This window comes from Podarcis melisellensis (assembly GCF_964234715.1).
Source record: "Podarcis melisellensis genome assembly, chromosome: 13".
Classification (NCBI taxonomy): domain Eukaryota; kingdom Metazoa; phylum Chordata; class Lepidosauria; order Squamata; family Lacertidae; genus Podarcis; species Podarcis melisellensis.
The window spans coordinates 32,441,759-32,465,592 of record NC_138545.1 but is presented as its reverse complement, the minus strand read 5'-3'; the positions used below and the strand labels follow the sequence as shown (position 1 = coordinate 32,465,592).

Below are 23,834 nucleotides of genomic sequence, written 5' to 3'. Positions count from 1 at the left end.
ATGGCCCTCGTCAATTAACACAGGAGACAGATGATAGCTCTTTAAGAGAGTTGAAAATAGGGTTGCCACTTTTTAACCTGACAAATTATGGACAGTCCAGCTATTTACCACATCAGTGGGGCAAAACAAATTGGACACCAAAAGGGTTTATTGAGATCACAGTGATCCTGTGCATCTTGTCCCCTTGCAATTATTGTTCAACAGGTCAGTAAGGTAAGAAGGGAGATTGTTATTAGCTTTCAGAATGATTTCAGTCTCCAAAAAAACTATTTTTGAAACATACTTACTGGGATTCTCTTAGGGACAAACTAGATTAGATGGCAGCAGACTCAATGCAAACCTTTATAAAGCAGAGATGGAGTGGAGTAGGGCAACAGGAAGTGCAGCATGGCTGGGTTCAAGGCGGGAGCCGAACCCTCCCATGCCCATGTTTTTGCTCCTGTCTCAGCGATGTCCATGCTGGCTTGGTCATGTGCACAGTATGGAAGGTGGCAGGATGCCCAAGGACATGCTCTACAGGAAGCTGGCTTCAGGCACAAGACCCATTGGCAAACCAACTCTGTGTTACAAAGATGCCTGCAAATGTGGCATGAAGGCTGACACCAACCCCACCGTGTGGGAATCTCTCACAGACAATAACAGTGCCTGGAGACAGACAATCAGGTAATGCATCCATAGCAGTAAGCAGAGGAGGAATGACTGCTGTGAGGAGCACAGAGAAATGTCATGGTGCATCTGCAGCAGCACAACCGGACGCCTTCATCTGCCCCAGCTGGAACAAAACATGTCTCTCCCCTATAGGTCTCTACAGCCTCAGCAGGCGCTTTCTACAATTTCACTCCCAAAGGTGCACTCCTCCGTTGTCTCCCAAGACAGATGGATACCAACAACAACAGTATGGCTGGAAGGGACCTCAAAGGGCGTCTAGTTCAACCAGCTGCCAATGCAGTAGGAAATCCACTGCCTTATACCAAGTTGGACCACTATTGTCCACGCAGACGGAAAGCGACTCTCCAGGATTTCAGACATGCCGCCACTCCCAGCACTTGCTGGTATTTACCTCTCACAGAGTTAGAATTCCTGGCAAACTAACAAACAACAATGCCCACAATTCTTTAAGGAGGGAAATGTTTCAAATGTGCTTTAAAGGTATAGTGTACACACAGCCTTAAACACACAGGCCTGAAGTAACCACGCTTAGTTTGGTTCTTAGCTCTCCTCCACAGTATACCACCTTTTCTGAGACAAGATGAAAGACGCTCCACTATGCCTTCACTAACACTGGATTACTGCTGATTATGTTCCCCAAACATGAACAATCTGTAAAATTTATGGGCAGTTGCCAATACCCACCTTTGGTCCAAAAGGTTTCTAAAACAATACACAAACCCAGCCGTGTCTGGAGCTGAAAATCCAAAGTAGAAAATCAGCAGAATGAATGGGAGGATCCCCAAATGCAAAGGGGCTGGTTTATCACATCTTGAAGTAATAAAGACATACACGTGCTCATAAAAAGAGAGGCTCCCTGTAAAACCATTTGAAGCAATGAAGTAACATCCAAAGAGCAGGTTCCTGTGAGACCATTAAGTCCAGAGTCTAAAAGCAGGTAACTGCACAACCAGATGGCCACATTTCCTAGGGACAATACTCTACTTTAAGGATGGACCGAACCAAGCCCAGTTTAAAGATACAGAACCCTAAGATGGGAAAGCAAGAGGAGCCTTGAAGTTCCCATCAACAGTGAGCTGCACCTGGGCAGGTGCACAGGCCATCTGATCGCAGTATTGCTTGCCCACTATGGTGAAATTCTTTTTATTTCTATTTAAATGATAACACGCTGTGGGTTAAACCACAGAGCCTAGGACTTGTCAATAAGAAGGTTGGTGGTTCGAATCCCCGCGACACGGTCATGACTGGACCTAATGGTCAGGCGTCCCTTTACCTTTACCTTAAACTTGATCCAAATTTGCATCTATGTTGTTGTTTAGCTGTATCCAACTCTTCGTGACCCCCTGGACCAGAGCACACATCTATACATGTATATTAAAATGCCCTGAGTCCCAGTTGCCAAAGATCAAGAACTCAAATCAGGATTCTTTTCCAAAAATGCCATGTTTAGTTTGGTGTAGTACATTATGAAAATCACTGGTCTAAGGCACACTGGTCTACGGCACAGGCGAGCAGGTACGGATGCACAAAGGCAGGAAATCTAACTACCCAAAGTGAAGGCACTGATCCAACAACAATACACCCCATGCTATCCTCTATAAAGGAATGGGGCGGGCTCAACTTAGTTCAGCAAGAGTTTCCACTCCTTAGCAAGCGATCACACACGCTGCCTAGAAGGAGGCACCTGCAGCACCCGTTTGCCTGTCTTTTTGTTTCTCCTGGACATAGCTGGTAGGGAAGGTGTCTCTGCCCTCTGGCAGATGGATGGGGCAGGAGGAACGTGTCCCCCTGGAGAGGCGTGGCTATTGCCAGTATCTGACAGCACAAAACGCACCACAGAAGCGTCAAAAATAGGCTCCAATGGCTATGGAGAGGGAGGCGGGGCTTGTGGCTCGTGCCACAGGGATGGCGGGTTGAGAGAACAGGTTGAGAACCCCACACACCCACTTGGTTCCTCCCCAGGACTCTCTATATCCCCCTGGAATCTCCCCTGGGTCCCTGACAAACTATCCCTATGCATCAACCAGCCCATGATGAAATATATGCAGATTTTATGCTAATGTGTCCTTGTCTGTCTTCCTTTTTGGGTGATGCATTTCTTCTTTCCTGGCGTTGGCTCAGTGGCCACCCTACAGCACAAACTTGCCAAGCCTGCTTACCACAAGTGGAAGTGGGATGAGCGTACACATTAGAAGCAGCAATTCACTTTGTGTGTGTGTGTTGTTGTTTTTTAAAAAAGCTTGAACTCCATGGGGGAAAGCCAAACAAAAGCCCTGCTATCTTAACTCTATGCTATGTCACTCATCAGCATTAATGCTTCCTTGAGTTTCTGCACCTTCCACAAATGCAGCTTCTGTGATTTGAGGCCCTTTCAGACTAGCTTTCCCTTCATCTCTTTTTGAAAATGTTAAAAGCACAGCAAGTTGCCTTGCACTTTGCTTTTCATAGCTATAGTTTGCTGCACTTTGGGGCTTTGCGGATGATGGGGCGGGGGGGGCAACTGCAAATATACACACACATAAGGAGCTACAAATCTGACACAAAGCCCACAGCCAGATGTTTGGGATGGAGTCAGGAATTGGGGGAGGTGGGGAGAAATAGAAGAAGAATCACTCTTGACTCTGCTTATTCCCTGTGGCTGGAATGAGTTGACACTAGTATTTTTAATAAAAAAAAAATTCACAAGGTAAGCAGTTTTCTCAAGAGCTATCTGCAGTGATGCCCATTGGCCCAGCTGGCTCAGAAATTGGCGCCCAGCTGCTCACGAGATAAAGAATCAGAAATAGCAGCAAAGCTGGCATCCTGGGGTGGGTGGTAAATAAATAGCCTCACAAAGCAAAGTGTCGCCTGGCAGGTGGGCCGCTAATTCAGAAGCTGCCAACAGCACCTAAGCCAGAGAAGCAGGAAGGAATTTGAATGCAGCTCCCAGATCCTTTCTGTCCCATTCAGCACATCGTACCTTAGCCCCCTCCAGAGTAGTGTGTGTGTTATATTTATTTGGCAAGTTCCTTCTGCAACATGTCACAGGTGCACTATTAGTGCACTAGTGGTGCAGTAGCAGTTTAGTCATGTTGGCCACATGACCCGGAAAGCTGTCTGTGGACAAACACCGGCTCCCTCAGCCTGAAAGCGAGATGAGCACTGCAACCCCACAGTCACCTTTAATTGGACTTAATCATCTGAGGTCCTTTACCTTTTACCTAGGATTTATAATGGACCATCCACACATCGCTCCATTTTATTAGCTGTTGGGCTTCGAAACATCACTCCATTTTATTAGCTGTTGGGCACCGAAATTACTTTGAGGCCCTTTCTGCTGTTTAGTGGGGCTATAGCCCAATAAAAGCAGGATGTCCTCCGCCCCCTGACCCCAAATGTTTGTGGTCCGAAAAGTTACAGTATTTCAGCAGGAAGCTGCAGGATATGCATTCGACGGAAGGGAAGCAGTGTGACCATTCGAAAAAAATTTGCAGGCACAATCAGTCTTGAGAACAGGATTGCATAGAAGTGCCCCAATAGCATCAGGAGCGCAAGTCATCATGAATGCGCAGTGAGGAGGGCATCTGGAAGGATTGTTGACTCCTGCAGACCTCCCACTGTCCGGATTCTCCGTATCACTTGGATCTCAAACTGTCACACACCATTTCCCAAACCATTGGATGCAGAAGAAATGGGAGCGTGGGCAGAGGCTGAGTGGTTTTGATTGTGACAATGTCGCTCAAATGTCTCTTTCATTTCCTGTCCCAGTGGCATGCTTCACCTTCTCATCTGTCAAGAAGGTTTGGAAATTGCTTCATACTCATGTATGAAGCTGCTCTCCACAGCCCACTAAAGCATCAGAATAGATCAAGGGAGAGGTACCGAGAGAGCCATAGTGATCAGAGGATGCGAGGGAGTGAAGGAGTGTCAGAAGGGACATTCACCACCATCCATCCCATCACACTGATGGGACTAAGTAGTTTCCTATCTACCAATGCTTGATCCTCGCTTACTCACTCCATCTCCTCAATGAGGATGTATCAATGTCATTCAGGTATTTCTGCAAATAATACAGAAAGCTGATATTTTGTAGACAGGAAATCTGGGGTACTCAGACTGCTAGAAAAAGCCTATTTTACTAGAAAAGCGTATCAGCTGGTTTCCATAATTAATTATGAGAGCATTAATCAAGATCATGTTTGAATAAACTCATGTGGGGTTTAAAATCAGAGGTTCCTTGGTGTACACACCGGGTGAGATCTTTCTGCTACAACTTGCAATTATACACCATTTATTTAATGTATTTATACCCAGCTTTTTAAAGTTAAGTTTGGCTCCAAAAGTAGCTTTACAATTAGGTAAGGAATGATGTGTTTGATCAATTAAAGACCCTACAGGAGTCAACAGATAATACAGATGTCCAGTTGGAAGCCTTTAGAATGCATGGAGGCCAAATGACCCAAATGACCTTGTGAAATACCCTCATTTAGCTGAAGATGTGGCTCAGAGGTACAGCATATGCATTGTTTGTAAAGGGTCCCAGGATCAATCCCCAACATCTGCAGGAAGGGCAGAGAGAGGCCCCCGCCTGAAACCCTGGAAAGCCACTGCCAGTCAATGTGGGAGATACTGAGCTAGATGGACCAATGGTCTGACTCATTATAAGGCAGCTGTCAAAGAGCGAGCTGGCAGCAAATTGCACCGTTCAAAGATGGAGTTAACTCTTTATTAGCAAAAACACAATCTTCACTTGGCTGAGTGTCAGGCCTAATGAGCACAGCTCCACATCCTCACAGTCATCTAAGTCCCCTCCTCCCCAGGGTTTTTTCCAAGCAATTGGAGACTGTGCCTGCATGCAGTCAACCTCTCCTCCACCCTTTTCATGCCTCCTCTGGATCTGGGAGACAAGTGGGGAGGGGAGCTTGTTGCAGCAGGAGGGGAAGACACCCGCGCTTCTTCACCCGCCTGACTCATTTCAGCCTCTTGGCTTCTCTCCTCCCACTTGCTGGCTTCAGCTTCTGCCTCTGATCCTGGACTTCTCTCTGCTACCGACTTTCCCTGCTCACTAAGTCCAGTTACCTCTTCAGCTTCCAACACCTCCTCTTCCCAGTCTTCTTTCTCTTCTACCTCTGACCACTCATCACATTGTCCCACCACAACTCCCTGGGCTCTGAGCCTTCTTCCTTTGGTGGTTCCCCAGCTGGTTCCTTCCACCATTTTTCTGTGTCCAACCAGTCCACAACAGCACCTTCCTATATTCCTATGCAAGACAAGAGTGTTCGAGATGCTGTACACTCAGGATACAGGAATGATGCATTTCTGCCTAGACCAGGGATGGAGGCTCCTATGAGCACCAAACACGTTGGCTAATGGTCAGGAATCATGGGAGCCACAGGTTCCCAGCTCCTAGAGTATGATATAATTTTGGACATTGGCTTTTAAAAAAATGAAATAAAGCAAGAGAGCTATATAATGCCATCACTGCACCATGGCATTTTACAGAGTAACGTAAGTAGGAAAGACAGGTCCGTGCCCCGAGGAGTTTACAGTCTAAATTTAGACAGCAGGGGAGGCAGCAAAGAGAGGGAGGGGAGATGCCCAAGGATGACAACACAGAGGGGAAGGTCCTTTGGAAGCAGGTCTTGGCGTAACGGACAAAAGAGATTTGACAGTAGATGATCTTGGGCAATGCAGCGGAGCAAGAAGGCATGTAAAGAGAGACAAGGGAGTTGATTAAGGGGCAGCGAGACGGAAAGCTTTAGAAGTACTAGAGCTAGCGCTGGTATCAGTATCTCCGGTAAACCATCACCGCTTCTGCTGATGCTGAAGAGTAATTCTGTCCACAATCAGATGTCATTTGCATAATGGAAAACATCTGCACCATTTTATCCTCCTCACTTGCCAAAACTGGTTTTTCTGACTACAGAATTTGCATTGCGTTCCACCCCCACCCCCCTATTTCAGTGAAACAGTGAGCCTTTCTGTGAAAAAAATACAACATGGCTTTGATCTAGCTCTGTTGGGTGGGCAGGAGGGACTCACAAGGCACCACAGTTTTATTTATTTTATTTATTCACAAAATTTGTGCACCGCCCAAGAATAAATGTCCCCCTCTGTCCATTTTACAAGGGCTTAGCCCCAGAAATTTCCCTCCAATGTAAAATATCAATCCTGAAAGATATGCTGTGATGTCCTAAACAGAAAAGGGTGCTTTTATACACATGCAGAGTGCCTCTTATGCCATAGAGGGCTCTTCTAGACCTCACTCCCTGCTGCTACAGCATCTTCAGACCAGAGTGAACAGAAGCAAGGATCTCAAAGTCTGACCATCATTTAGCATCCCTAGATTGCTCCCCACCTCAAATTCACCTCCAGAGGTTTCAGCCTCATTTTACAACAGAGCGTGGAAACACCAAGTCCATTGCTGAAGCGGGACTTCTAGTCACAACTCCAGCCTTTTTTATCCGCTGGGCTACATCAGAACTCTGCATATATGGTAGCTCAGAGCACATGGCCAGGACAGGCAATGACCCTGATGCAGCACTGCAGGAGGTGAGGCTGATCCATCTAACAACAGCACCAATTAAAAGCACACAACATAGGAACATAAGAAGCTGCCTTAGGCAAAGTCTGACCCTTAATAAAGCTTGCACTGGCTGGCTGGCTGGCTGGCAGGCAGGGGGTGGGGCTGTCTCACAAAGCCACTTCCGGCCTGCCCAGGAGGTGGGGTTGCGGGCTTCACGCCCACCCCACATGAGCGGGGGCTGGTCCCAGCCCCCACGAGAGCAGGGGAATCCCGGCCGGGCCAGCCCCCCCCCCAGCCAGCCATTCACTGGCTGTTTGGGGGGGCGTGGTTTGCCCTATTTAGAGCCGGCACGGAGGGGGCTCGCCCTCTTTTCGCCGGCTCGCCCTCACGTTTTCCCACCCTCCCTCCCTTTAAGTAGGCTTAGGTAGGTCTTTGACTTTGCTATGGACTTCGGTCTGTCGCCGCAAGGGGCATGGTAGGAATTTTTCCCAATTGGCAATTTCTGGCCTTTTGGTTTTTCGCCTACCTCGTAGCAACTCGTCACAACTTCTCGGCATTTGGCGGTAGGCATTGGTAAGAAGGGGTTAAGAGGATGTGGGGGGGGGAGGAACGCCATCACCTCCCCCCAGCGAGCGAAGGGTGGTCCGTTAAAGGACCCCGGGGGGCGTGGCCCTGTCCGAAGCCTATGGAGGTGTGGGCCAAAGGCACGCCCCAGAGCGGTGACCCGGGGGAGCTCCTAGTCGACGTGCCTCACGGGAGTCTCCCCCGATATAAGGTTAACCCTTCCCTGTGTCTCCAGCAAATGGGCTGGAGCCGGATAGTCGTTAGGACCAATGCCTATGCCAATGCCTCTCATTCCTGAATTCAATAAAGTTGTGGCCTAATTCGCCCAATTAACCTTAAATTTGGTGTCTCGTGTCTTTATTTATCCTGGCGGGGGGCGGGAACTCGCCACGCAAGCCCTACATGGAGATACTGGAGAATGAAACTTGGTCCTTAGCCTGCCTACTCAGAAGTAAGTTCTGCAGAGTTTGAATGGTCCAACTCCCAGGTTAAGTGCACAGAAAATGGTTGCTGTGGACCTTCTGGAAATCAGCAGCAGGGGATGGGAGACGGAGTGTGTAGTTGAAATATTTCTCCCTGAGGAATCTGCTTAGGAATCTGTGCTGCAATGCTCCTGGAGAAGGCTACACTGTGAGCTCTATCTTTCTCTCTCTCTCTCTTTCCTCCCTCTTAACCCCAACAGCTAAAGCATCAGCATGCAGTTCCCTTCTCTCTAATTACACGCTCGGATGGTGGAACATGCCAGCTCTCCTGACTGCTAAAGAGAACGATTTTCTTTTTTCTCTCTCTCTTAAAGGCCTTTTGTGCTAACTGCAAAACGGGACAACCGTGGTGCTGTTTGTGGTCTTTAAAAAAATAAATAAATAACCATTCCTTCCCACAAGCTTCCCTTGTCTACGGCCAGCCTTGTTTTCCCCAAAAAAAACAACCAGGACAGGTGGAGCAGTTAGCACCTAGCTCTGCCATGAAACCCAGCAGGTGGCAATTTGAAAGCAGGGTGGAGGGTGGGGGCAAACCTTGCAAAGGAGCAGGGGGGACCTTGGGTTAAACATAAGAGGCAGGTGAGAGCTCGAGATGCAAGGCTAACCTGAGAGTGCCGGTGTCCTCCCGCCCCCTTTTGCAGCATCCCTCCCTTGCAGCTTTGGCATCTGCTGCAGAAAGATAAAGTGCAGCCGAAGATGGATAGAACCGAATGGATAAATCCTCCAGTGGAAGAGTGGGGGGGGGGGAGAGGAGAGAGCACTCTGCAAATGCTGAGTGACTGCAATCATTGCTGTACAGCACAAAAATGCAGAGATTTAGCACAGAACGGATGGCAATGTGTCAACCCCGTGTACGCAGCCTGTGTTGCCAACTTATTTTTGGCAGGAGCATGGCACCTGTTCCTTTAAAAGCTGCCACAACAAACGGAAAGCTGCCAGGGGAACCTTTTCCTGGCATGGAGATGGAGCAGTGGGAAAAGGCTCCCCCTGCTAAGTCTCCTCCTGTCAATCACGCAGCTGCAAAGGGCACAGGAGCATGGGCGTAGCCAGGATTTTTGTTAAGGGGTGCAGGCCTTTTGTTGGGAGGGGGCAGAACCTGCATTAGCTATGTATTTTTATTGATTTTTTTTTATTAGGGGAGCAGCTCCCCACCCCCAGCTATGCCCATGGACAGGAGCCCAGGAATGGGTGGATGGGCGTTCGAAAGCAAAAGGACTTTGCAACCTATATGAAATGATCAAAACAGCAATGAAGGGAAGGTGACAGGAACTGAACAAATGGCTAATGGGAGATGGAAGAGGAGGACAGGTAGCCATGGAGAGGAACCTAAGGTGATTTGAAGAAGTGGGTCTTCAGGAGACAGGAGACAGAAAAACTGAGAGGGGAGGGTATTGCAGCAGCCTAACAGGAGGTTGAAGGGTCAGAACAAGGAGGCAAAGTAGCTGAGCAGGGAGAAAGATAGGGATATAATTCAGTTAACCCATTTACAGATAGGTGGAGAGTTTAAGGATGAGGAGTGGGAGCCTGAAGTCTATGCAGAACTTGAGAAAGAGCCCAATACAGAAAATTAGAGATTGGGGTTATCATGATCAGAGAGCAGTGGGAGAAAAAAATTAATTTGGCCACATTGCTTTGCATGGAGACTCATTCCAAGTACAGGGTGCCCACCCTTTCCATGTGCTGCACCATAGCTCATTCAATCATGCCTTCCCATTATGCCCCAAATGGTATTTCATGATGCTCCTGGGGAAAGCTGACCAGGCAGGGTCACTTGGGCAAGGATAAACTCTTCACCGAGCTATTGTGGATAATCTAAAAGTGCAGAGTCTGGCCCATCTTTTCTACCATACTGTAGGACCTCTCATTGCCCTGATTGGTTAATGGTCTACCCCACTTACAACTTTCTAAGTCAGGTGTCTGGCCAATAATAATAATAATAATAATTTATTATTTATACCCTGCCTATCTGGCTGGATTTCCCCAGCCACTCTGGGCGGCTTCCAACAAAAGATTAAAAACACATTAAAACATCAGTCATTAAAAACTTCCCTAAACAGGGCTGCCTTCAGATGTCTTCTAAAAGTCAGATAGTTGTTTATTTCATTGACATATGATGGGAGGGCGTTCCACAGGGCGGGCACCACTACCGAGAAGGCCCTCTGCCTGGTTCCCTGTAACTTGGCTTCTCACAGTGAGGGAATCGCCAGAAGGCCCTCGGAGCTGGACCTCAGTGTCCGGGCTGAACGACAGGGGTGGAGACACTCCTTCAGGTATACTGGGCTGTGGCCATTTAGGGCTTTAAAGATCAGCACCAACACTTTGAATTGTGCTCAGAAACGTAACAATGCCAAGGTGGTTCTACCTCTCTAGAGCAGTGGGACTGCTCCTTGCTCAGGATTCCAACTCTGTGTCAGTCTTCTAGTCCTCAAGGTGCAGCAACCAAAAAAAGGCACCCATATTTGGGCTAAGGAAGAAACAAATTCTGCAAATGATGTAAATCACGAAAAGCTTCTTATGTGGGTTTATGTCCCTCTACTGCTTATAGAGAAGGGCCAAAAAGGTGTGCAATACACTCAAACCTTGATGACAGCAAGTGTTAAGTCTCCCTGAGTGGTTTTAATGACCACTGCTCAGATTTCTTGTTGCCCAGATTCTTCTGAGGTTATTTTCTGTGCAGCCATAAGGGCTGGAAACTTGTATATTTTGCTTTGAAATGTTGAAGCGAATTGTGTGCCACAGCCCCGATTTGATACTGGGGCTAACTCCAGGGGAAACAGCAACTAGACTGAAACACATTTAACTATGTGTTGGACTGCAGTCCCCAAAAATATGAAAAATGCACTCCTTCTTAACCTGGTATTTATGCCATCTGTTCACCAAAGCCTTTTCCCAACCCCCATTCTTTATTTCCTTAAAACGTGAAAGGAAAACAGATAAAGCCTTCTTTGCAAGCACCATTCAAATGAATGGTGCTTGTACAATACAGGAGCATATGATGCTGCTTTAACATTGAGTCAGACCGGCAATCCATTTAGGTCAGTGTTGCCTCCACTGACTGGCAGCAGCTCTCCAGGATTTCGAGCAGGGGGTTTCTCCCAGCCTAGTCCAGCCTGCCTGGAGATGTCAGGGATTGAACTTGGGACCTTCTGCATGCAAGGCAAATGCTTTTCTACTGAGCCATGGCCCCTTCCCTGTGGACTGCATGCCCCGTTCAAGGAAAGGAGGGAGGGGAGAGATTTGGATTTTCCAACTCGTGCACCAAAGTGCACTGGAACAAAACAGGCTCTCATTTCATGTCATGCAAATTAAACGATTATGATAGGAATGAACTGGGCCTTTGGGCAGAATCTGGATATTTGGCAGGTGTCCTGCATCTGCTGCTGTGGCTAAATCCTGAAAGTGATTCCGGTGGTGCAACATTAAGGTCATAAATAATCCAGAGGCCTTGAAACCCATCTGCCGCCCCCCCCAATTTGTTTTTCCCTGATACCGCACCAGACCTCCGTATCTTGCCTTTATTTCGCTCCCATTACCCACCCTCTCATGTGGAGCTGTCCACCCCTGCCAACTTCTCTCCCCCCCCCATCCCCTCCAGCTGCCAAAAGCTCTCAGGTTCCCATCATGCTCTATGAACAATGGCAAGCTGCCTGAGGCTCTGCCCAGCTTACAGACCACCCTCGCCGGCCTCAGCATCTCTCGCGGCAGCTAATGGCCGGGGTTCTGTGCGGAATGCCAGAAGCGATTTGAGCAAGAAAGAGATGGTGGGCTTTTTCTCTCTCCTCAATGCAGCAAAAGCAAAGAGACAGAGAGGAAGTGAGAGAGATGGAGAAGCAAATTAATCCAGCCCCCACCCCCGCTGCCTCCCTTCCCTCCTCACTACAGTGGTCTTTAACCACTTTCATGCCAGGGCAGTGCTATGGTCTGCAACAAGAACATCAAGCCTCAAGTTCAAGAGCTTTCAAAGCTTAGGAACATAGGAAGCTTCCTTATACTGAGTCAGACCATTGGTCCAACTAGCTCAGCACTGTCTGCACTGACTGGCAGCAGTTCTCCAGGGTTTCATGCAACGAACTCAGCCCTACCTGGAGAGTCCAAGGACTGACCATCCACATGCAATGCAGATGTTGCCACTGACCTACGATCCTTCCCACTTTATGCTTTTAATGTGAACCTGTACCGTGCATGTTGCAGACACAGATGCCTAGCCCTGTTAGTGGCACGCTTGCTATGCACACAACGCCTGGACTCCCTGCATAGGAAAACCAGTGTCACCCCCTTGTCATGTGTGAAGCAGCACCTATACGAGACAAAGCAAAAAGGGCAATGGCCTACCTGTAAGATTCAGGCCTGCAGGGGTATCCTTTTGCCAGCTGCTGCAGCTGGCTGGCTATGCCCCACTGCTGGTTTAGAGAAGGCAAGCTCGGTGGCAGTGAGAAGGACTCAGGCGGTGCCTCTCATTCTGTCCCACCAGGTTCTGGTCCCAAACGGCCATTTTGTTCCAGGGGAAGGGTGTTGCCTAGCAACCGACTACCCCAAGGAAAGCCAGGTGGCTCCTCACACCCTGCCTAGAACCAAACAGCCAACCAGGCTCAAAATTTGTGGCAGCGATGGCTGGATGAGTGGTTCAGACTCAGAAAGTGAAGTTTTGTCTGGGGTGTGGCATAGAGGGAAGCAGGGGAACCCCGAGATTACAGGCACCAGGGCCTCCATTTGTTCAGAGGGACAAACTGGGCTAATGAAAAACATTTCCCTTACCCTTTGTATAATTCAGGAGGAGCTCCAAGCAAGCTGGAACGATGCCACTCCAACCAGGTAGTTTCCAAGCTGCAGACCAAGAAGAAAAAGAAAGGGCTTGCCTCACACGCGCAGGAGCTCCTCAAGCCAGAATCAGAAGAGAAGGCAAAGCAATGCCAGGATAAAATCCTTCTAGGAAGGGAGCTGCATTGGAGGGCTTCACTGGAGCAAGTGAAGGATTAAAGCTCTTCTGTACTGACCCATCCATTCGCTCTCCTTTTACCTGCAGCTGAAGGCTTCTTGCCTGTTCTCTGGAAGACACACCTGAGGATGCTAACCAGGTACAAGGCCGTAGCCCCTTTTCCTCAGAAAAATGTGAGGCAGGAAAAGTGTGGCCTTTACAAGAGGTTTTTTTTAAAAGACAAGAAAACAGTGGCGAATCCTCTCCGAAAAGCAATCCTGGAAAACCTTGCTAGGTACGCAGCACAGCTGCTGGTGCCTCGCCGGACGACGCCAAGATGGGGAGGGGTCCCAGGCTGGACATGACTGCAGGCTCGCTCAAATCACACCCACCCGAGGATTATCGGAAAAGAGAATCGCTCAAACACAGTTTATTACTGCAGTTCCATAAATCTTCATGAAGGCAAAGTGAGACAGGCAGCTGGGCCGTGAAAGGAAGCAACAGCACTCAGCAGAGCATGAAAAATAGTGAGTGAGTGAGTGAGTGAGAGAGAGCGATCATCTAGAAATGAACGGGGGGGGGGGAGAGACCTGCTATAGGTGAAGAAATTGCATTTAGGTGGACAAGGGATGACAGAAAGGAAGAAAAATAAGTGCAAAAGCTCTCAGAGTGATGAGAATCTTCCACATCCAGGCATGGATGAGAGGAGGGAGAGAGGCATGCTCCTGTTTCCCAGGAACTGCTGCAGCTGTCAAGACGTGAGTCTTTCCACTCTGCATACGCAGTGCCTGAGGAAGAGGCAAGCCATTCGTTGGCTCACTGGAGTTTCCCCGATACGGAGATAACCCCTTCCGCTCCACGCTGCTAGTGAATCCAGAGCCTCCCCCTTGCCCCCCTTCCACACACTCCAGGACTAAAGGCAGCTGTGCTCCCTAGACCCAGGGCTGCATTTAAACCAGGGCTCAGTCCTCACACTTGCTTACAAGCCACTGGGGGAGGTGGGGGCAGGGACGGTTTCACTTTAAGAGGAGGCAATGACGGGCTGAATGGCAACTCTGATGAAGGAAAGTCAAAGGAATTGGGCACGTTTAGCACAAAGAAACTGCATCACCACCACATTAGATCACTGCATTACATAATATAAGAAGGGAAAACACGCATGCCACACAGAAGGGCTGTTTACCCTTTTGGCTGAAGACAGGTGTCAGCACAGGCAGCTGAGTACACCAGTGCTGGAACATGAGCCATGCCAGGACAGGGAACAAAAGCTAGCTGGAACTTTGGGACAGGCCCACAAGTGGGCCAATGAGGAGGCAGGGGGAGTTCCGGTCCAAAGCCTGGTTCCAATCAGGGTGACAAGGAGGAGGCACAACAGGAGCTAAGGTCAGAGGTAACTGAAAGTAGTGCTCTTCAACATAGGGTTCCCGGAGGTTGTGAAGACTACAACTCTCATCCACTGGCCATTGGCTAAGCTGACTTGATGGGAACTGTAGTCCAATGATAGCTGGAGACCGCAATGTTGAAGAGCACTGGTCTAGAGTCAATTGCAGGCTAGTAAAAAGTATCCAAGCACAGCTTCCAGCACCACGGCCAGCGACCAGGTAGTCTGTACAAAGGAGCAGGGAACACACAGAGCAGATGGTCCTGAATTTCAGCCCACTTGAATGGTTGCTCAGGGAAAGATCCAGAGCAAAACAGTTTGTTTTGGTTGGGTGGCGAGAAGAATTAATAGCCTGCATAGAGCCATCCTAGAGCCAAGATAGCTCAATATTGTCCTATTCCCCCTTCCCCTTCGTGGCTATAAGTGGCTCAACCAGCAGGGGGCACGACCACAGAAACCAGAAGGCCACCAGTTCAACTCCCCATCAAAAGGAGACAGAGGAAGGGCTTCAAAAACTACAGGTTTAGTTGAACCACTTTCACACGAAAACATAGCACAATCTGCAATTTGTTAGAATCAGCATAACTGCAATCCAACACAGGCCCCCTGAAAAAAACCACACCCCTCAATCCTGTTCTAGAGTACATGCTTTCTACTTATGCAGCACTGACAGCTAAGACGAACAGGCCTTACGCTTCATGTAAATAGAGTGTGCCCTAATTCCGCCCCCTCCCCTTAAAAAAAAAAACACTCTGCAATGTTTCACATTTGATCTGGAGAGATTTAACAGCATAAAAATGGATGCAGAAAAGGTTACCCGAGGGCGGAAAGTTTGAGAACCACTTAATTGAGACATAAAGAAAGCCCGTAATAACAAACAACAGAAGCTACACTAAAGGCAGAATTATATTCATACAGAATTGCCCACCACCACCACAGTAAATTAAATCGCTTTGAACAAAATCATGGCAGATCTTGGCAGCTGTCACGGCAGAACAAGCTGCCCTGTTAGTCACAGCCAAGTCCAGATTATCTGACAATTAACAAAACGTCTATCATTATTACAAGCATTATATGTGCAAAACAGCATTCTTCAGTGTTGGGTTCCCCAGATGTTGGGCTGCAACTCCCATAATCTCTAACCACTGGCTCAGCTGGCTGGAGATGATGAAAACTGTAGAGCAACAGCACCAGGGAGTCCAAGATGGAAAAACACTGGCACGGAGGAAGAGCTTGTATATTGCAAGAAGTCCTGGTGGGTGCAGTCCATCTCTGTGTGCACAGAAACCTCATGTGCGAACAAGCCATCCAGGGTCTGTGGTAGAGGGAAGTTTTGCCATCATCACAACCATCTCCCCCTGGCACATTTTATCTTGTAAGAATTGATAGTAGCCATTTATTTGTATGACAGAAAGCAAGATAATATGCTTGGGGACACCGTTCAGTATATACCAGTGGCTCCCAGTTATTGAGAATCAAGCCTGCAAGTTTACCTGTGAGATTGCTTTATTCTGTATCGCCCACTGTTTTGATCTGCAAAACTGGCCCTGTTACAGGTGCCACGTAATACCCATTCTGTGTTTGTAAGAATCTGATATTCTAGTGCCCAAGTATGTAGAATGTTTACATGTGTTTTAATCTATTTTTAGCTTGTTGTTGATTTTAATTATTATTTGAATGTTTTAAATAGCTGTTTTTAACTCTTGTTGCTAGGGCTGGGCAATATCTGGTTTTCAACACTGCGATGCATCACCAGCTAAACACTGCAATATTTCGATCTATCACGATGTCTGAAATAAGGATGGAGCTATGTAGAGACTTTGGTGGGCTTCACAGTTTCCCCCATATTGTGATTTTTGCCGGTGCCTGCTCTTGTGATTCGCTGCCCCCCTGTATGAGGCAGGGGATTGCTGAACCAACAGAGTTAACAGGAACTGAGAGAACCATTGGCTGCCTTCACAGTTTTTCCCGCATTGTGATTTTTGCATAACACACATACACACATCACAATTCGCAATATATTGCCAAGTGAAAAGTTATGAAACCGATAATGCAATATGGACATCAAACCAGTTTTGGAGGATTTATTGATATATCGCCCAGCCCTAGTTGTTACCAATAATTTAATTGTTTTATTATTTTTGTAACCTGCTTTGAAGTTTTGCTTTGCTTTTACAATCAAATGGTGTATATATTATTAAATAAATAAAGGCCTGCTCCATTCCACCAAATTTCCACCCACTCACTGCTGAGCTCCATCCGAGACTGTTTCTTGGTCACACTAGAATGTGACAGAATGTTTGGAATTGTTATAGGTAGCTCAATTTTGCCATTGGGACAAGTTCTAATAGTTCTGTTCTGATTGGTTCTCTTACAGTGGATATAATAGCAAGCCATGAGCAGCATTCCACTAAGTTTTACTCAGAGAAGACCTATTAATGGACCTAACGGAATCATGTTCATTAATTTCAGTGGGTCTGCTCTGCATAAAACTTAGCTGAATACCACCAAAGGATCTATGTGAAGCCCTGCCCCTTGACCACAGGAAATCCTGATTCCTACGGTCAAGTGCCTGAGACCACAACAAACGATCCCCACACTTTTCCCAGCCTAAATTCATAACCACAGGGGCTAGAAACTTGCAGGTTAAAAAAGAAAATGAACTCTGCTCCGATACCAAACTCTATGCTTAAGTAGTGCAGCTGCAGAATCAGCCAGTACTAAATTCTGTGCTTCCACATCACTTGCGCAGGATAAGCATTAGCCTCCTTGAAAGCCCTACCCACAGCAAAGTCAAGCCTGCTTCTCTGTCTGCTGCGAGGAAAAGGTCAGGGCCCTGAAGGCAGCAATGGGGTTTCAATTTGCTCGGAGGGAAACCTGTCAGCTCTGCGTGCCTTCCTCTGCGTGACAAAGGCAAGCAGGGAGAGAGGGAAGGGGACAAAGGGTGGGGATGGCAAGCAAACCAGCCACCCAAAAACAATAAACAGCCAAGCAAGCAGCCCTGAAGGCATCGCTCTAAGTCACTTTGTCTCTCTTGCTCAGGGGTCTGCAGGTGGGAAGAGCTGGTTACAGCCCAGCCTGGGGTAGGAAGCACAGTTCACTGTGAAGCTATGGTTGGAATGGGCAAAGGGTTAGCCTTCACGCAATTCTATGTTCATGCTTGGGTTTTACAAATGCTTATTGGGCTCTAACTGTGATATTATTACGAGGTATGTGGACAATGTTAGAAACTGAGAGATGAAAGCTTGGAGCTAAATGGCATCTTAAACCTAAGTTCTGGACACAACAACGGAATGTCTAGGTGCATTTTTTATATAACAAGAATACAAAGCTCCCCTGCCAGAACCTCCAAGCAAGCTCAAAGCTGAAAATGAATGAACTGCAGCTAAAATATTATGTTCATTTTTCACATGGTCTAGTCTTTCCCCTCCCACCCCCATAATATTCTTAAGACTGGGAGGCGGATGGCACTGTGGTCTAAACCTCTGAGCCTCTTGTGCTTGCTGATCGGAAGGTTGGCGGTTTGAATCCCTGAGACAGAGTGAGCTCCCGTTGCTCTGTCCCAGCTCCTGCCAACCTAGCAGTTCGAAAGCATGCCAGTTCAAGTAGATAAATAGGTACCGCTGCGGCAGGAAGGTAAACGGCATTTCTGTGTGCTCTGGCACTCGTCACGGTCCTCCATGCGCCAGTAGCGGTTTAGTCATGCTGGCCACATGACCTGGAAAACTGTCTGTGGACAAATGCCGGCTCCCTCGGCCTGAAAGCGAGATGAGCGCCGCAAGCCCATGCTCACCTTTGACTGGACTTAACCGTCCAGGGGTCCTTTACCTTACCTTAATATTCTTAAGAGGGTCTCTTCGCCAGTCTTCAGAGAGTTGCTGGAAGTTGGGAGGCAGAGAAAGGTCCTCCTTTCCTTCCACTCTGAAGTTTTAATCTGAAATCTTAGGCATGGGACTGTGCCCAGAGCTCAGAAACTGCTTGCGCTAATGAAATTCCCTGTCGCAAAAATGGCAGTTTCGAATACTGGGTTCAAAATGACAGAGGCAGGCATTCTGCACAGTCTTTTACCACATACATCAAAACCTCTAGACCTCACACCAAATTCACCAAACTCAATGGGCTTTCTAACACAGAAGCATCAGCATAGCCAGGGTGGCAAGGGGGCAGCTGCCCCCCATCAAGTAAACAAATAAAAATACTTAACTAAAAGTAGAAATTGTAGAAAGCTTTTGACAGATTTTTCTGAGCACTTGGGGTCAAAAGAAAGTAATTCAAAACAATTGTTGTTCAGACATTTCATTCCAAATCTGCTAGAAAATGCCAGACAGAGGATGATGGCATGTGGGTATCCTGCCCCCCCCCAATATAAATCCAGGCTAAGCCCATATGTAGAATATAGCTTCAATGTGTTGCATGCCTATTCCTTTCCAAGAACCCCCCCCCCAAAAAAAAATTAGTGAAACAGGGGGTGGCAAAGGGAGAGAGATATTAAGCATGTAATTTATTCCAGCAGAGAACAAGGCAAGCCAAATACGCGAGGGAAAACAAGGGTGTGTAAATTCTCCCTTTGCACACTTGCACTGGCTACAGCATGGAAGGAGGATTTGAAGTAGCGGTCAGAAAAATGTGGCTACGATTGCAAAACATATGTGAGTGTGTGCATGTTTGTACATATACAGACACACATTGATTTATCTGTTTACCTGGATAACAAATAGCAACCCCCCAGGCATTTTGCTTTATGTCGGAAATAGATCGGGCAGCTTTTTCTCTTGGCCCTGGGAAAGAGACCCCTTGCGAAAGAACTCACATGTACGTAGTCTATGCCAAGCAGCAGAGCAAAAGACAGGGAGACAGGTACAGCAACAACAACAGGGGTGAAACAAGGATCGTAGGAAATAGAAGCCCGCACAGAGCAAGCTGTCAGATGCTGGAGCAAAGACACTGAGCTGACGAGACAAGAAGACCGCAGCTGGGCATGGTCAGAGGTGTGCTGCTGTTTTTCTCCACCACAGATCAAAACCGTGCCAGAAAGCCGTTCACGTGAATGGGAAATGGGGAGGATCTTGCCTTGCCACATGAGCTTACCAAAATGTACAAAGAATTGGGTTGAGGGAATCAAGGAGGAGCTCACACCATCCTTCAGTCACTGGGATGCGGGGCCGGCCTTACCATTTGGCAGAGTGAGGCAGCTGCCCCAGCCCCAGCCAACTGCTGAGGGCCAGGGAGTGGACAGAGTGGTGTGTGTTCTGCTCTACCATGTACCCCAAAGCTGGACTGTTGTTCCCAGCTGCAGAAGAGGATGCTGCCTGGTTGTCCAGCTCCCTTTTTCTGTCTACATGGGAGCGCTCGGCTGAGTCTCCTCCCTCATCATCAGCAAAGCTCTGCTCCCAAGGCACAGTAAGCAATATGGTCATTTGATTGCTGGGTCTTAAAAAATGGGCTATACCTCTTTTGACCTTATCAGTTCAATTAGTCTGGAGTATTTCTACAACAGACCATTTTTGCCTGGATGCTCTTGGGATTTTGTTTTAGCGATACGGCACATAGGTGCCCCTTCAGCTGGCAAGAATGAAGCAACATTGAGGAAGCCTCTCAAAACAACTAATAAAGTGGAACAATGTGTGGACAGTCCAGTATAAATCTGCCACTAAGGCACTATTACTGCATCAATGACATGTTGCAGAGCACACGCAAAAATCCCACCAATCTGGAGAGCCCTTTACTTAAGGCTGCTGGATCTTTCTTTACAGAGGTGTCTCCAGCAGTGACTTCAACAGCTGCTCTGCCTAAGGCTCTCTCTGCCTTGGCCCACTCTTTAATTAAAGAATTAATTGTCACATTTTCAACGTCCCTTCCTCTAAGAAGCTCAGAGCAGCAGCATCGCTTCATACCAAGCCCATTACACCGAAGGGTAGTAAGTAGCCTGGTCACTGAGTGTCAGAGGTGACACTTATGCACTGCACCACACTGGTTCTTAGTTACTTTTAAATGGGGACCATGAAGGAAGCTGCAAGTGAAGGCATTGAGCGATGCCCATGCATTTGTGAATCAGCCCTCACCTTGATTGAATGAATGAATTTTGCAATGGCAGCCATCAGTTTAAAAGTGTGTGTGTGTGTGTGTGTGTGTGTGTGTGTGTGTTGTAGATCCGCTCCCTTGCTATTGCCTTCCTTTCTGATTAACTGCAGCTGTGCAATCCAAACACAACATCAGCACACTGCCCGGCGCATGTCACCCACCGAGCCATTTGCCTGACTATGTGCTGATGGCTGTGGATTTTCAAGGAAGCAATTGACTTGTCTTTAGCATTTGCTTCAGTGTTTTGTTTTTTAAAATCCAACCTCTAAACTGGTGTGGAAAGCCGATGTTCCCTAGCCAAGCAAGGATGCATGCATGAGTCTAAAGTGCAACGATGTCCAGGGGGAGATTTCTTCAGCAATGTGCTCAGAGAGAGCTCCGCATTTCTCTGAGCTACATTTCCCCCCAATTTTTCCTTCTTCGAAGCCTTTTTGCTGCATGACAATGCAAGGCCAATCACAGTAGGCAGGCCCTTTGCTAGCCACCCAAAGGTGCCTACCTCCACTGTCCACTTAAAACAGCAGTGGAGAACCCTTCTTAGATAGAGGGCTGCATTTGCCTGCAGGCAACCTGTGTGCCAGTAGTGGGCGGGGGTAAGAGACTAATGTGGGCAGAGCAATGGGTGGGACTTTTACCTTTGTACAGTAGTCTACAGCCACACAAAATTTAGAGGTTTTGATAGATTTACACACACACCATCTTTCCCTTCTGCATCCAATCAAACCAGAGGCATAATCACATTTCAAGGGTGCATTCCAGTCAAGCAAAAACACAAAAGGAGGGTGTGGAAAATGTTCAGTGGGAGGGGGGTTTGGTTTGGGGAACAGGTGTGACCTGGCGAGAATCTTGAGGGCTAAACAGAGAGGCCCACAGCCTGGAGGTACCCTACCTATACTTTCCTCCACAGAATCATAGAAGAGTTGGAAGGGCCATTTAGTCCAACCCCCTGCAAAGCAGGAATCTTTCATCCAATGTGGAGCTCAAACCCACAACCCTGGGATTAACAGTCTCATCCTCTACCGACTATCTCCAGAACTAATTCCTAACCTTGCTCCCCTCCAGATTGGAGTTGTGGGGTGTTTTGCAGGCATATTCTGCAGCAAGTCCTTAATGTAACAATAGTGCATTCGAGCCAACATAGCCAATGGTCAGGAAATATGGCAGTTGGAAGCCAACAGCATTCAACGGACACCACATTGACTATCCCTGTTTTAGATCACAGCTCCGGTCATTCCTGACCACTGGTCATTCCAGTTGGGGCTGGTGGAAAATGTGGCCCAAAACACCAGGTTGGGAAAGACTGGGGTAGATGGACAAATGGTCTGCCCTGGTACAAGGCAGCTCCATGTGTTCAATTATTTCCATCTGTGTTTCAGGATTCCCATCTAATATTCTACTCCAAGGTGCTGGCTGGGTAGCAGACCTAGTTTGAATGTATTCCTTTGCTTTACTCTTGCCACAAACCACATCACATGAGTCCTTCAACCTCAAAGCTTCCCTCGAAGCTTTCCAGTGTTAAAAGTAGTGCTGCTTGCAGGCTTTGTTTCATCCAAACTGATTCCCAAATGGATACACAGACAAACGCACACAATTTTCCCAAGCTAATACGCAGATTGGAAAATGAAGTGATTGCCCAGCTTTTGCATTTCACCAAAGTTTGTGGTATAGTTCTCAACTCCTAAGCCCAAAATGAGTATAAAATTGTGTACTATAGGATAATATATACATTATAGAGTTACATGTACAAAAAAGATGCATGCAAAAATAATGAGAAGGGTTTGTGTATTTTGTTTTGATTGTATATTGATGCAAAAGACAGTTTACTAGGACAGACTTATGAATGAACACATGTGAAACTGCCCTAGACTGTAAATAGACCATCTGTCAATCCCTCAATACCAGATAGATCACAGCTATTCCCAATGCACAGATGAGAAACTGAGGGCACAGGAAAGACCTCCTACATCGTGGCAGTCAGTATGTCTTGAACTCAGACCCCTTAGATTCCAGTCTAGGTTCCTATCCACCAGACAACACTTGCTACAATATCCACAGCTATTAGGTATGCCAGAGGGACAGAAGTAGTACTTGACACCCGTATTTAGTGTTCATATCTGCTGAACCTTCCCATCTTCCACAAGCTGCAGTTTACCATCCAGACAGATGTATTTATTCATGCATGCACGTTTGCAAATAAAAAATCCCAACAAATAATGGTGGCACAGTGGCTGAACACATGAGTTGCATATGGAAAGCCCAAGCTTCAGCCCCCAGGCGTCTTTATTTATTTGTTCAATTAATTAATCAAGACATTTCTATACTGCTTAATTATTCTTGTTTCTAAGCAGTACACATATAAACAATCCACAGAAAATGGGACAATGGAAACATAAAAATGCACCATAAAACCAAATGCCACCTTAAAATGACTGCTGGAGCGGGGAAGCCTAACGTAAGAGCCGCCTGCTGCATCGAGCAAATGGCCCATCTAGTTCTGCTCTCACAACGGCCAACCAGATATCTGTGGGATGCCCACAAGCGTTGCTTATGCTTTCTGGATGCCCCATGTTCATATTATAAAGTAGCTGTGTTCTATGTTATAAATCTAGCAGTGCTAGAACACAGGAGTTGCTTCATTTTGTTTTGCAACATATTTCTTATCAATAAAACATTTGCTGTGGAGCAAGCAAATTTTTATTCTGCAAATGTGACCCAGTGAAAAAACGTTAGAGAACAACTGAGCTAGAGACAGCTGGTGTTCTGACTCAGCATCAGGTAGGCACCTATGTCCACATGTATCCACAGGCCAAATCCCAGCCTCCCATAACCCCCTATTTTTGCACAACCTTTGGGAAGCCTGCCCCTGGGGTCACAACTGCAATTATTCTCCCACCGCCCCCCTTCTTCGCACACCTCGGCTGCCTCAGTTTCCCCCCCACGGCTGATCCTGGTAGAAAGATCCCCCCAATACGCATAAAGAAACCGCCTCTACACATCTCCCAAGACCAATATGAACTGGACTAACCACACGCCGGCGGCGGTTAGAGACAACGCCCCTGCCACCCAAAAAAAGAAAAGCCACGTGACAAACACACAGAGGCGCTCGCACTCATCTCTCCCCATATGCTGAAACCAAATTAAATGCGGTTTAACTAATCACTTGGCATTTAAAGCAACACACTGTCTCTGTCAAGTTAAATCCAAGGAGACAGATCGCGTTTGCTTTTAGCTGTTTAT

General features: G+C 47.3%; 1 protein-coding gene across 9 annotated transcripts in view; it reads right to left on the bottom strand.

Moving 5' to 3' along the window:
- Nucleotides 1-23,834, bottom strand: part of SRCIN1 (SRC kinase signaling inhibitor 1) — a 318,961-nt gene that overhangs the window by 152,764 nt on the left and 142,363 nt on the right. For 3 of the 9 annotated variants that reach the window (XM_081885553.1, XM_081885561.1, XM_081885562.1), the window contains exons 1-2: nt 14,319-14,401; nt 12,976-13,044 (exon numbers count right to left, since the gene is read on the bottom strand). The exons of the other annotated variants lie outside the window; for them this stretch is intronic. In XM_081885553.1, coding sequence (XP_081741679.1) covers nt 12,976-13,044; nt 14,319-14,376 — 127 coding nt within the window. In that variant the 5' untranslated portion in view covers nt 14,377-14,401. Of the gene's footprint in view, nt 1-12,975; nt 13,045-14,318; nt 14,402-23,834 lie in introns of those variants that run through there. 9 annotated transcript variants of the gene reach the window in all.